Here is a 13,832-nt window from a genome sequence, read left to right on the forward strand (position 1 = left end):
CATTATCATTCTAATGACATAATTTTTTATTTTATTCCTTCATACTACTATTATTGAAATTATTCACTTCAACTTAGATGATATTTTATTTGTCATCATCGGTTAAAACTCCCGACTAACAAATGTTGTCGAGAAACCTACATACTAATCGTTTTTCATCTACAAACACTCCATCAGAATTTGTAACGATTGCTCGATTTGTGGCCTTTCAAGGACGGGAATTATTTATATTTGATTCTACTTTTCATTCAAATAATATAATATAGTTCTTGAGTTCAGTGTTCAACACCTTGCAAAAAATTAATATAAACATTCAGTTTTGCATACAAACACATGTTAGGTCACTTGTATAACCGCATACAAAGTAAAGACAAAACTTTTGATCATCGCAAAATAATTAATTAAATAATAATGAAATTTTCAAATATATTTATGTTGTAAAAATAATTTATTCTTGTCCACTATTTCAAAACCAGACTCATTTCACCATCCAAGTCCAATTGAGCCATATTAGTTTTTTCTTTCCTTTTTGAGTGGTAAACTTTAATTTGTTACAAGTCCATTATTATTGTTTTTTCTAATAAAACAATAAATTAGTCGCAACAATAATTTTACTACACATAATATTTTTTCTTTTTAAATCAGAATTGTTGTAGAAAAGTTTATCACGTCGGAATTGATTAAAAAAATTTATAATTTTAATTTCAATTTTACTGCATTAGTTATACTCCATTAAGATTTTGCATCCTATTATATATTAGGTGGATATGATATATAGATAAGTTTAATAATTTATTGAATATCCGATCATTTATCAATTTTGATATTACTCGAACAAAAATTTCTTATTCAACAAAGATGCAAATATCAAATTAGTATACCTCTAAAATAATTTTTTAGTGCTAATAAAATATTTTAAGTTATTTGAATAAAGCATATATACGACTATAACATATCATAACCTTTTATATATATATATATATATCAAGAATTTTTTTTATTCAAATTGACCCAGTATAACGATTGAATGGTTTATCGGTTCTATGATCGTCCATAATTCTAACAAATAAAATTAATATGTTATAAAGAAATATATTTTTTTAAAACTATTATTTGTTTGTTCAAAATGTCTGTCATTGCTAGGATCCCATTAGAAGTATTTTTTTTTCTTCTTGAAGAAAGTTTTTTTTTTTGTTTTGTTATAATATATTGTATTTTAATTAAGTAAATTATATTTTCAAATATTATACCAAAAATTATAATTTGGTAATTTGTTTAAATATAAAACTTACAAAAATTTGTAGTTAATATATAATTTAAATAAGATTTATTTTCTTAATTAAATCAATATATTTAATATTTGAATGGTATTCCAAGCACTTGGCCATATATAAATTATATTTAATATTTTATAACTCACAGATTTCTTAATCAAAACAAATATTATGGACTGAAACAAATATTCTATTCTCGTTTGATTATTGGTTTTTTCTTATTTTTTCCTTAAAAAAACCATGTTTGATTAAATTTAATAAAGAATCCATTTTTAAGGGTTAAAATTTAAAAATATCATTTATTTTTTAAATATAAATAAAAAATAATTTTGATATTTAAATATATAAAAGTGCGATTACACAAAAGGTGCGATTACACGGTTTTGAAATGATTAATAATAAAATCCTAGAAAAATCGTAATAACCACTACATTAAATTGAGGCATTATATTTACTGATCAAAAATCATTTCTTTTAATAAAAAAATAAGTAGTTCATGTCCAATTCAATATGACTATATTCAATGCATGCTAATTTTTTTTTTTTTTTGAAGAGAATAAAATCTTGAGTTTGGATTCTAATAAAAACACCATAAAAGCTAAATAATGACTATATATTCATATTAGCATCCAAAAATTAAAATTAAGACAAAACGAAAAAACTTGCATGAGTAATCTACATGCATTTGCAAAGGAAATGTATAGAGTGGTCCATGATACAATTTGGAGCCTAATCTAGAACTTTATTAACTTTGAGTGATTGATACTTAATTAAGTCGATAGTAGGTTGTTGGAATATTTGATAGAAACTGTGAATTCGGTTGAATTGAGTCAATGAATTCTTATTTCGATTATTTTATGCTGGACTATTTGACTCGAAAAGAATCCTAAGACGTTTAATGACCGTGGTCGACCAATGTGTTTACTCAATAACGCTATTATTAATTCTGGGACGGATCTTTGTAAGCCCACCCGAAAAAAATTACGATAAAAATGTGACATCATCCTAATTTCTTAAAAAAAATTAATATAATTCATTAATTGTTTATCTATTTATTAAAAAATTATAAAACTTACTTAATTTTATTCACTCATTTTATTCAAAAAATTTTCGTTATTTTTTTAAAGTCAACATAATTTATTTTTTCAAATCCACCCCAACTCTAAATTATGGGTCTGTCCCTAATTATTATGACGATATCGGTGAAGACGGTCGGCGAACTTATTGATTTTTTCTTGAAGATTTCTGAATTAGGTTATGTTTGTTCGTATTGAAAGAATATTTTATTTTATGTTTTCATTATTGCTATGAAATTATTAACCTTGGTTGTGTTTTGGTTGGTTGATATTATAAGTATTTTTGTATTATTTTTTTAAGTTCATGTATTATATACAATTTTTTTTAATGGAAAATTAACAAGGTCCCACCAGAGGAAATTTAGTGGAAGGAAGTACAACTTGCAACTTATCTTTTTCTTCTTTCTCATTTAATTTCTTGATAGAAAGCGTGAGAATTTGTAACTAGTGCTTATGACAAATTAAGCAAATAAATTTGTGAGTTGAATAATAAAAAATTAAAAATGAAGACTTAGGACTGGTGCATTTTTTTTTTTGGAGTAATAAGTTATTTTGAATTTAAATCAATAGAAAATAGAGAAGAGCAATTTAATTTCATTCTTCAAAGTTTTAGAAGAGCAACTTTAAAGAAGGCTTAATTAAGAGTTAAAGCTAAGCCACAAAAATCCATTCCCAAAAATTAAATTTATTTAAATCAATGATCCAAATCAAACCAAATTTAAAATTTATGAATTAATGAAAAACAAAAATGAACTAAGCCAAACTATTGAAATTTGTTAGGAGCATCATTAATTAATAAGTTTGGTCCAATATTTTCCACATACTATTAATGTTTATATGTACAAATGAGGTAAAAAAAAGTATTATTCAACTTTTTATCATTTTTCATTCTTTATAAGTTTTGTCCAATATTTTCCACATACTATTAATGTTTATATGTACAAATGAGATAAAAAAAAATTGCCTACTAAATCTAATAGAAAATAAATGTTTGTCTTTACATTCAAAATTATAAAGAATGAAAAATGAAAAAAAAAAGGTTGAATAATATGTTAGTACTGTAAATAGTAATAATTTTAATTAAGCATATTAATAAGAATTACCTATTTTATTTATAAATATCTTTAAAACAAACAACAAAACAAATTACATGATTTTGAAAGCAAAATTGTAATAATAATTTTTTTAAATTGATAGAAAGAAATAATTAAACAATAATTACCAAGTTTAGAAAATAAAGAGGGACTTATGATCTAAATAATTTTAATATTTTGAGTAAGATCAATAATAACCTCCACCAATCAAAACATAAAAACTTGAGAGGAAATTACAATCAAATATCTTTCAATTTAATTAATCAGGATAGTTTAACTGTTAAGGGTTTTATTTGTAAAATTAAAAGTATTAGAATCGGTTTTCATTATAAATATTATAATTTAAAATGATAATAACTATATATATGAATAGTCATGATAAATTATAATGTTAAAAAAATGTTACACCATTCAATACACATGACATAACTTCAAAAAAAATTAGTGGTGTTATATTAATTTATTAACTTTAGTTTATCTTACAAAAATATATATGTAAAAGACATTTAATTTTGTAACTGAAAAAGGTGAAAATCATTTATTAATCAGTTGTTATTTTTCCTCTTTTTTAAAAGTTTTCTTTTGCCACTTTCAAGAAGCAAGCAACCAGACTCTAGAATCCACTTTTTTTTTATTTATTATATTTTTATTGTAAATAATCATCAATTGGATTAAATAATTTAATGCGTGAACCTCATTTTATGCATCAATTTCTGTTATACTTTTAATTGAGATTTCAGTAATCACTTTTATTATTATTATTATTATTATTATTATTGTTTTCCCTTTTTATGAATTGATTAATTTTTATCATATTATTTATAGAGATGATTAATAAATTTCTATTTATAATAAAGTTGATAATAAAATAATTAGTGATAAGTATAGTTGTGTGATAGTTTTCCTATTTAGAACCTCTTAAATTAAAATTAAAGTAAAATTATGATAATTTTGAGATAAGAAAAGTAAAAATAGTTTAAAATACATTATTATTATTATTTAAAAATAAAATTCTATATCATAATGATTTTTTTTTTTTAATTTAACTGTCATCTATCATTATTGTCATATTTATTTAATTATTAATACCTGTTTTCTAATTTCAGTTTATAATTTTTCCTCCAATTTTCACTTTTTCTTTATAACTTTTAACTCTATTTTTTTAATTTCAATTTTGATGGCCATTTCTTATAATTTTATTCTATTTTATTTTATAAAATAATAATAATCTAACTGATATATATATATATTTTATCTAACAATAATTATTATTTATAATAAAGAGACACAATATAATTATTATTTAACAACTATTCAAAAAATGGATATCAATAAATTAATTTAGTTTGTATAACATCTTAAAGTTATATATTTCTCAATTAATATATTTATCGTCATTGAAACATTTTGATTACAAGGTAAATTAAAGTTAATAATATTATGCAAAACATATTATTTTTTTAGTATTAATGTTTCAAATAGTTACTAAATTATTGTAGTTGATGAATTTCTTTCATACAAAATATACTATCATTGTTTTAAGAGAAATAATAATTAATAAAAACAACTCAATTATTGTTTACAAAATTAAAATATAAGAAAAATATTAAAAAAAGTACTGTTCAAACAAATTAAATATTTAATTGAGAAAAATCAAAGTTAAGAAAAAAATAAAGTTGAAAAACTCTATAAAACTAAAATTAGAAAGTTTTTTTTTTTTTTGTAAAATATGACACATATTATATACATAACAATTAAATTTAATATATAAAAAACATGTAATTATCTACTTCATATTTAATTTAGGGTGTTAAATTGTAAAATTAGTATAGAGATAAAATTAGGAACTCAATAATTAAATATGAATAAAAAATGTAACTTTAATATCATACCTCAGTTGTATAATGGAAAAACTATATTGATTTTTTTGTGAATAATGGAAAAACTATATGTTATCCCTTATTTATGTACTTAAATGATCATCAATTATGATATCATGAATCTCATCTTGAATAATTACTTTTATATATACTTGTAATTAGTCATCATTTTGTTTAAATGATGAAATATTTCATTAATCCTTCTTTCTAGTTTTAACAAAAATAAAAAATACTAAAAAATACATATCAAAATTATTCACAAGTTTAACACAAATCCAAAAATATAAAAACAATTCAAAGATACATATTACATATCATTTAAATAATTGTGATCAAGTGAAACAAAATAATTGATCCACAAAACTAAATAAAACAATTATACAATTTTTTTTTTATCAATAAGAGTTATACTTCAAAAACCAAATAAATAGGTGGGTTTGAACGATTTTTTTTTTTTAATTTATTTTTATTTTAAATATTTTTTTGTGATATTGATTTAAATGAAATAATGTTCTGAAATATATGACTTTAATTATATATATTAACAAATTTAATAACATATGTTCGATTAACTACACCCCAATTTCGAGCGTTTCTAAACCGAAATAATTTCAAGAAATAACCTAACAATAAAACATCTTAAAAAAAAGACTATACAACTTTAAGTTATAAAAGATAAACAACAATTCGAATTTTATAACCGCATACACACAATCAAAATTTTAGGCTGTAATGGTTCATTTAATGAATTTTTAACCCAATAAATCTTGAAAGTGAAATGTACAAATCTAGTTTCAAATAAATTATGTAAGTATTGATAAAAAAAAGATGGGTTAGTTAAAAAAAATGGAAGTAAATAGGAAGATTAGGTAATAGTTGAAGGGCTTATTCATAGATATTGTTTAAAGGTGGTTGGTTAGCATGACCAATCCCAAATGTAAGCTAGTTTCCATACTTTTGATATGTGAGAGGACAATAAAAAAATCATGCACAAAAAAGGCTTTCCCATGCTTCTGTTTCACACAATCTCTCACTCTCTCTTACTTTTCTTCATTATATAAGTGTAGATTATTTACACACTTTTCAAATAATCAAGTTCATCATTTAGTTTCATTTGTCTCTCTATACTAAATATATAATATATATATATATTAGGTACAACAATGGTGTCGACTTTCCTAGGTTTCACTCGTCATGAATTGACCGTTATGTTTGGTGTTCTCGGCAACATTGTCTCGTTCATGGTTTATTTGGCACCACTGTATGTTTTTATTATGTTTATGGTTCATTATTTATGCGAGATTAAGAATGATTACGATTAATTTTGGTTTTTACATATGTTATCGACCAGGCCAACGTTCAAACGGATATACAAGAAGAAATCGACAGAAGGATTCCAGGCGGTGCCTTATTCCGTGGCGCTGTTCAGTGCAATGTTGCTTTTATACTACGCGTTTTTGAAGACGAGTAACGGAACTATGATTATTACTATAAACTCAGTTGGATGTGTCATTGAAGGAACATATCTCATTGTGTTCCTAATCTATGCCACAAATAAAGCAAGGGTATTAATTAATTAATCTTGTGTTTTTATTTAAATTTATTATTTAATGAGATTAATCAATTCGTGGGGTGCAGAAATCTGCGGTGAAGTTGTTGGCGTGGTTCAATGTGGGAGCTTACGCGATAATTGTAGTTTCGACGTATGTTTCCTTTAGTGGGAAACATCGCGAGACGATAGTTGGATGGATCTGCGCAGTTTTCTCTGTTTGCGTTTTCGCTGCTCCTCTTAGTATTATGGTGAGTAATTAATTAATTTTAACATATTTTTCTATATTCATTTATTTTAAAAAGAAAAAGGGGTTTAACGAAGTCGATATGGTGTAGAAATCGGTGATAAAGAGCAATAGTGTGGAATACATGCCGTTTTGGCTTTCCTTTTTCCTCACACTTTGTGCCATTATGTGGTTCTGCTATGGTTTTCTCATCAAGGACTTCTTTGTAGCAGTAAGTTTTAATTAATTAATTCCTTATTTTCTGCATTTTCCTTGTTTTATTATTTATTAATTTTGAATTGGATTGTTTTGTAATATGAAATGAATTACAGACGCCAAACATTTTGGGATTTGGGTTTGGGATTGCACAAATGATACTTTACGCAGTCTATAGAGATTCGAAGAAAGAAATTGCGGAGGAAAAAATCCAAGGTCTAACCGACTTAACCGTAACCGTGGACATCGGTTCGACCGAGCATGAGGTGAATCCGCCGAATCAGTGCTCGCGAGCCAATCCACTTACCTGCTGCTGCACGCATGATCGTCAACTAGTTGTGCCTGTGGAGGTGGATGTGGCAAAACCAGAAATTGAAAGCAAGGAGTGATAGAAGTCTACCAATTAATTGAATGAGAAAGTGGTTGGATGAATTAATTAGTTCTAATAATATTATAATGTATTGAAATGATTGCATTTCACAATTTCAATTTGGAATGTATACTACCAATTGGTTTAATTAATGGTAACCAATCTATTTTGGGTATTATGGTCATTTTTATAGTTAAATATATTTGTTTTTAAAATAAAATTTATAAAAGAAAAAAATAAAAAAGGGAAAGAAGTACAGAGAACTATTAATGGAAACATGTTATAGGAGTTAACATTTAAATAAATTTGATCAATAAAATGGCTGTAAAGACTCAATTGGTTGGATATAAAATTAATGTAAATTAATTATATAGTTTTTAAATAACTAAACAAATTTGGTCTACATATTAATTAAATTTGTGACTTATGAATAAATTTGATAAATATATCAACTTATATTATCATCTTTATTTAATATAATTTGTTTAAAATTTTTATTAAATTTGTATTTTTAGTTCAATTTATTTGATTAATTATTAAAAAAATTGTAAAATATGAATTTTGGATATATAAATAGTATACATAATATTTAATCTATCAAAATTTTATGTGTTAATAGTTAGTTTTTAAGAGATTAAATATTATAATTCCATTTTTTAAACTTTTTAAATTGAAGTGAAAACTTATTATTATGGATAAATTATCTTTTTAAATTTAAAATAAATAAAGATTTGTAAGTTGGGTATGAAAAATTTAAAAATAATTTAAATTTGAATATTTTGTATGTTTAAAAAAATTATTAACATTAATAATTTATGAAGTTATTAAAATTAAGTTATTGTTGTTTATCCAATATTATTTAATAATTTTCTTCTCAAGTCTTTATACTTGGATATTGTATAATGTATTGTATTATACAACTCTATCTAATACAAATATATATTTATGATATAACTATAATTATTTATGCTTAATTTGAGTCATGTACCGTGGCTTTTAAAATAGTCTGTAATGATAAGGTAAACTAAAAATTTGAAATTAATGATGTAGTGAAATGAGTTGGCAATTTCAAGTATGCTGTCTTTTTTTAATTTTTTATTATTAAAATTATTGAATAAAATCTTTTTAAATTATTACTATATTGTTTTTTAATTATATATATATATATATATTTTATCATATAAATTTATTATTAATATTATATATTAATTTTGTTATTTATATGTATATATAACTTTTAGTTTAAAATATATAAAGAAATGGAAAAAATATATAAAATTTGTAATTATTTCTCTTACTCTACTCAATCATTTATTTTCTCTTACTTACTATAAAATTTAAAAAAAAAATTAATAATAATAATTATTCAATAATTAATTTAATATCTTAGGTGAATAAATTCCATAATATAATTAATTTTTATTTAATATATAAATATATTTAAATATATATATATATTTTATAATTTGATTTATTCAACTTCCATTATTACTCATTTCAAATTATATAAATAAATTAATTAATTAATTTAAAGTAATATATTTATATATATATAACTAGTAAGAGAGAGAAATATTTATTTGTAATAAAAATAATTATATTTATAAAATTTATTCTCTTTTTATATATATTTATCAGATATATAATATATATGATTAAAAAATATATATTTTATTAATTTAATTTATTCAATTTCTCTATTGTTATTTTAAAAAATATACAAATAAATAAATAAAGTAATTTGCATAAATTATATAAATATATATTTAAGAAAGTAATAAGTAAAATATTATTGAAAATGAATTAATAAGGAGAAGAAACAAAATATTAATAAAAAGAGAATGGAGAGAAATAATTGTTTTAATTCATAAGCTCATAACTCTAACTACGATTCCAATTCATCTATAATTTTGCTATCACTATTACTTTTCAAAATATAATGAATTATTATTTAAAAATTATTTGTTTTAAATTAAAAATATATATTTGAACACTTAAATTTAAGAAAAAAAACATATTAACGTGAATAATTGTGTGATATCAATTAAAGTGTTGTCATTTATTATTTTACATGGCGGTCGTGTCTATCAGCTTGCTGTTGTTTATTCAATGTGGTGGCACCAATAGTATACTAAAAGAAATTAGGAAGATTTCGGTGCGAATCACACAAATATATTGTTACAATGTCATGTGTTTATCAAATTTGATGTTAAATTAAAAATATAAAGTGTTATTAACATAGTTGGTTACATAGTTGTACTTATTTTTGTTAGGTTGCGAGTTCGAAATATACTTATAAATTTTTTAATTTTATTTTTAACCGTTTTAAGTTTATGGACGGGTTAACCCAGAATCCGACTCAAATATCCATTTACTCTCACATATATATTCAAATTAACCACAGCTCTTGACCCGACAATTCGAACACTTTTAAAATTAAGCATCATTATATATATATATATAAATATGCTGTAATAAAAATAAAATAAAATAAGAATTCATAATTTATTTTATTATATTATCTTTTAATAAATAAATAATAAATTTATGTGTAATAATGTTAATTACTGATTTTTTCTAATAAAATTTGTTATTTAAAATTTTATGTTTTATAATTTGGCCCATAATTAAAAATAAAAAATAATACATTATTTAATAATATTAAATATTATTTTCTCATTAGTTTGAACTTTAAATAAACATTCAAAATAAAAATAAAAGTAATCAAATTTAGAAATTTTAATTTCTTTTATTACATATCGAAACAATTAAGGTAATTAAGGTAACGACCCAATAGTCAATTAAGCAAAATCAATGTTATGAACATTGTAAAAATAGAGTTTAGGGTAAATTTTGAAATTAATTAAAGTTTGAGTTAAAGAAAGGGGGTTTTATTTTGATAAACACGGGCTTTATTTTATATATGGTCAATTACTTAATTTTTTTCCATCAATGTTTTACATCTTTGCATTCTTGCGGTTGCCGTCTCTCTGAAGCCTTAATTGGATCAATTTTCACGAGCTATTTATCATCAATCTTCGCCAGATTTTCAGTTAAGCATATTGCATTTATACTTAATTCAAGATCTTACGATTCAATTTACATGAATTTTACTGGTTTGATTCCTTTATTTTAAGCTAGGGTTTCTGTTCTTTTGATGCATCTATCTGTTTATTACTAATATCTGAAATGAAATTAGCATATACATACCTAATAAACTATGAAATTGATGTCTGGAACTTTAAGCTGTTCATCTAAAGATGGGTTTAGTAAGCCTTTCTAAGAATTGGGTTTGCAGAATCTTATGATATCCCCATGTTTGTTTATCTCTTTTGCAATAGATGCATTTCATATACACCCGTTTTGATTTTGGAAAATCAACTGGAAGGACTCGAACTAACTAGTTTCCTGTAAAAAAAGGTTGGGTTGTTGACCATGCCCCCTAAACTCAAGAGACCAGGTAAGTGGATAAATAAACCAGTCTCGGAATCTAAACCCTTGGAAACTCAAACTCCAAAGCTTTTGAAGCCAGAGGGTGGAATCAAAAAAAGACTTTTGAAGAAGAAATCAAAGATACAGAGTGATCGAGGTGACCCCTCAAACAATAAGGCATTGGAGCAGCAGAAGGAAGAGGAGGGAAGTAGTAGAGAAATATCTGTAAAATGTGGAAATCAGAAGGAACCAAAGATAATCTCACTAATCAAAACGAGAAATGAGGAGAAGACTCCATTGAAAGGAGATGATGTAAAATCCACTCATCATGAGGACAAAAAGAAGAAGACTAACATCATTGAGGGAAAAGCAGACCGAAAGGATACCAATGATATTGATGGATTGATATTTTTCTGCAATTCTAGAACTAGACCTGATTGTTTCAAATATTCTATAATGGCTGTCCCGTTAAATAAAGAAAATATGGTTATGAGTATAAAACCTGGTTTGAAGCTTTTCCTTTATGACTATGATTCCAACCTGTTGCATGGAATTTACGAGGCATCTTCTGCCGGTGGTAAGAGACTAGAGCCTGATGCTTTTGGCGGGTCCTTCCCAGCACAGGTTGTCTTAACTCTCTAAGTTTTTTCATTTCCTTTTCTTTAACGTTTTCTTTGTAAAATTTCAAATTCTTTGTACAAAATTCAGAGCAACATATACTACATTTTCCTGTTACATTATACAGGTTCGATTCAAAGTTTTCAAAGACTGTCCTCCTCTTCATGAAAGAGAATTCAAGAAGGCAATGGGCGAGACCTACAATGAAAGGACCCGCAAATTTAAGACTGAGTTAACAGTCAAGCAAGTAAGCGTCCCTCACCTTTCCATGACAACATGTATGAATTCTGAAGTTTTTCTTAACTCACTCAGAGTAGGCTCTAGTGGAAAGAGTCTTTTGAAGTTTGGGTTATGCATGTCTCCACAATAAATTTTGGTCTAAAAAATAAATAAAAATCTAAAGCTTTGAATCACAAGAAAGTTTCCACAAAACAACAAAAGCTGGTAGTTTCCAATGTTTGCATATTATCATGCAGGTAAAAAAACTATCAATGTTATTCCGACTAAGCTCAGGACCACATCCACATGCAAATTCTTTGGGCTCAAGACTTCAGACTGCTGCAAACGACCCTTTTTCACAATCATCTAACAAAGGTGGTGAGTCAAGCAGACACCGGATGAATAAGGATAAACACCATGAGAGTGGTAGGTCCCATGATAGGTCAAGGAAGAGCCGAGGAATGTTGGATTCCCCTCCAAATCAAGCTCTTCACCATCCCCGCAGAAGAACCCCATCAAGAGATAGATCTCCTTCAGATCTACTTATACTGTCAGAAAAAGAGTACAGAAGTCACGGTCTTCAAAGGGGAAGGCATATAATAGATATGGATCATTCTGCTCCAACTACTAGGCCTCCTTTAGATGAAAATGAGTATAGGACATATGGCCTTTCACGCGATATACGTCCTATTGCACAAGAACCACAAATGGATAGATTGAACAATTATCGTTCCAACTACTACGAAGATGATCTGGTAAACAAGTATCTGAACCATCCTGCTACAGTTGTAGCACCACCCTCTTCTGATCCTTATTTGTTAGCTGCAAAAGATGCCTTTTATAGGGAGGTTGATGCCATAAATCATTCTGGAAGAGCTAGACTGATTTCTGAATATTCATATCCAAGGGAGAGATCATATGAACCTGAAAGATCATATCGCAATGGTGAAGGATCGTATGGAGTTGTAAGATCATATCCAAAGGATGAAGGACCATCTTATAGAGTTGAAAGATCCAATCCAAATGCTGATTTAGGAGCTTATGAAGCTGAAAGACAGTATGAGACAGAGAGATCACTTCAAAAGTATCACGATGATCACCGTCAGAAGTACCTCCACCGTCATAGTGAAGATCCATTACCCATGTCGTCAGTTTCATCACGATATGCTGTTGCTGGGTCTTCTAGACTGTACCATTGAAAAGTTGTGAAGAAGAAGAACAAGAAAAATGAAAAATAGCTTCATTTCGCTGTACTTCAGAGTACCCAGGTTCTTTGTATTTTAGAAGCTTTTAATTGTGATTGGAAAAAATGGCAAATGTTGAATTTTATTGAGTTTATGATTTTTTTTTTAATTGCAGCCCTCCTTTGTTTGGTTTTATTTGGTATAAAATAGTAGTAATTAATTGAGCCTAATATTATAATGTTATTCTTTTTTTTTTTGTTAATTTTATAAACAACTTATTTAATAGATTAGTTTTAATTATATATATATATTTTTAATTTCAATTGGGTATAATTTTTTGTTTGTAATTCTATTTTCTAGATAATTGATATTTTTCTAGAAGTGTATTAATTTTATGGTCATTTTCTAACGAATTCTCTTTTTCAATTTTCCATTTTGCGTGTCATTTCTTTGCTCATTCTCTTTTTCAAATTCTCTCCTATTCTTTTGATTTTTAAAGAGTCGCGTGACTGTGACAACGAAGTTGAGAAGGAAAGCCATTTTTGTTTAATTTATTATTATTATATTTTAGAAATGATTTTTTTTTCTTTGCTATAAATTATTTCTTTAACAAAATAATATCAGACCTACCTAGACATTTGTTTTGTTTCAAAGTTCATAAAACCATCCCCTCCAACCTCTATTTCTCTCCTCA

The 13,832-nt window shown here is 25.2% G+C and overlaps 2 protein-coding genes across 2 annotated transcripts; both read left to right on the top strand.

Moving 5' to 3' along the window:
• Positions 1-6,487: 6,487 nt before the first annotated feature.
• Positions 6,488-7,704, top strand: LOC124939628 (bidirectional sugar transporter NEC1-like). The gene is made up of 5 exons (XM_047480086.1): positions 6,488-6,585; positions 6,676-6,889; positions 6,963-7,124; positions 7,212-7,331; positions 7,432-7,704. The coding sequence occupies exons 1-5, from the start codon at positions 6,488-6,490 to the stop codon at positions 7,702-7,704; spliced, it is 867 nt and encodes a 288-aa protein (XP_047336042.1).
• A 3,036-nt stretch (positions 7,705-10,740) lies between these two features.
• LOC124940665 lies at positions 10,741-13,331 on the top strand. Its single transcript, XM_047481196.1, has 3 exons — positions 10,741-11,741; positions 11,863-11,982; positions 12,212-13,331. Exons 1-3 carry the CDS (start codon positions 11,121-11,123, stop codon positions 13,151-13,153), a joined length of 1,683 nt encoding a protein of 560 aa, XP_047337152.1. The 5' UTR covers positions 10,741-11,120; the 3' UTR covers positions 13,154-13,331.
• Positions 13,332-13,832: the final 501 nt, after the last annotated feature.

This window comes from Impatiens glandulifera, chromosome 5 (assembly GCF_907164915.1).
Source record: "Impatiens glandulifera chromosome 5, dImpGla2.1, whole genome shotgun sequence".
NCBI classification, from domain to species: Eukaryota; Viridiplantae; Streptophyta; class Magnoliopsida; order Ericales; family Balsaminaceae; genus Impatiens; species Impatiens glandulifera.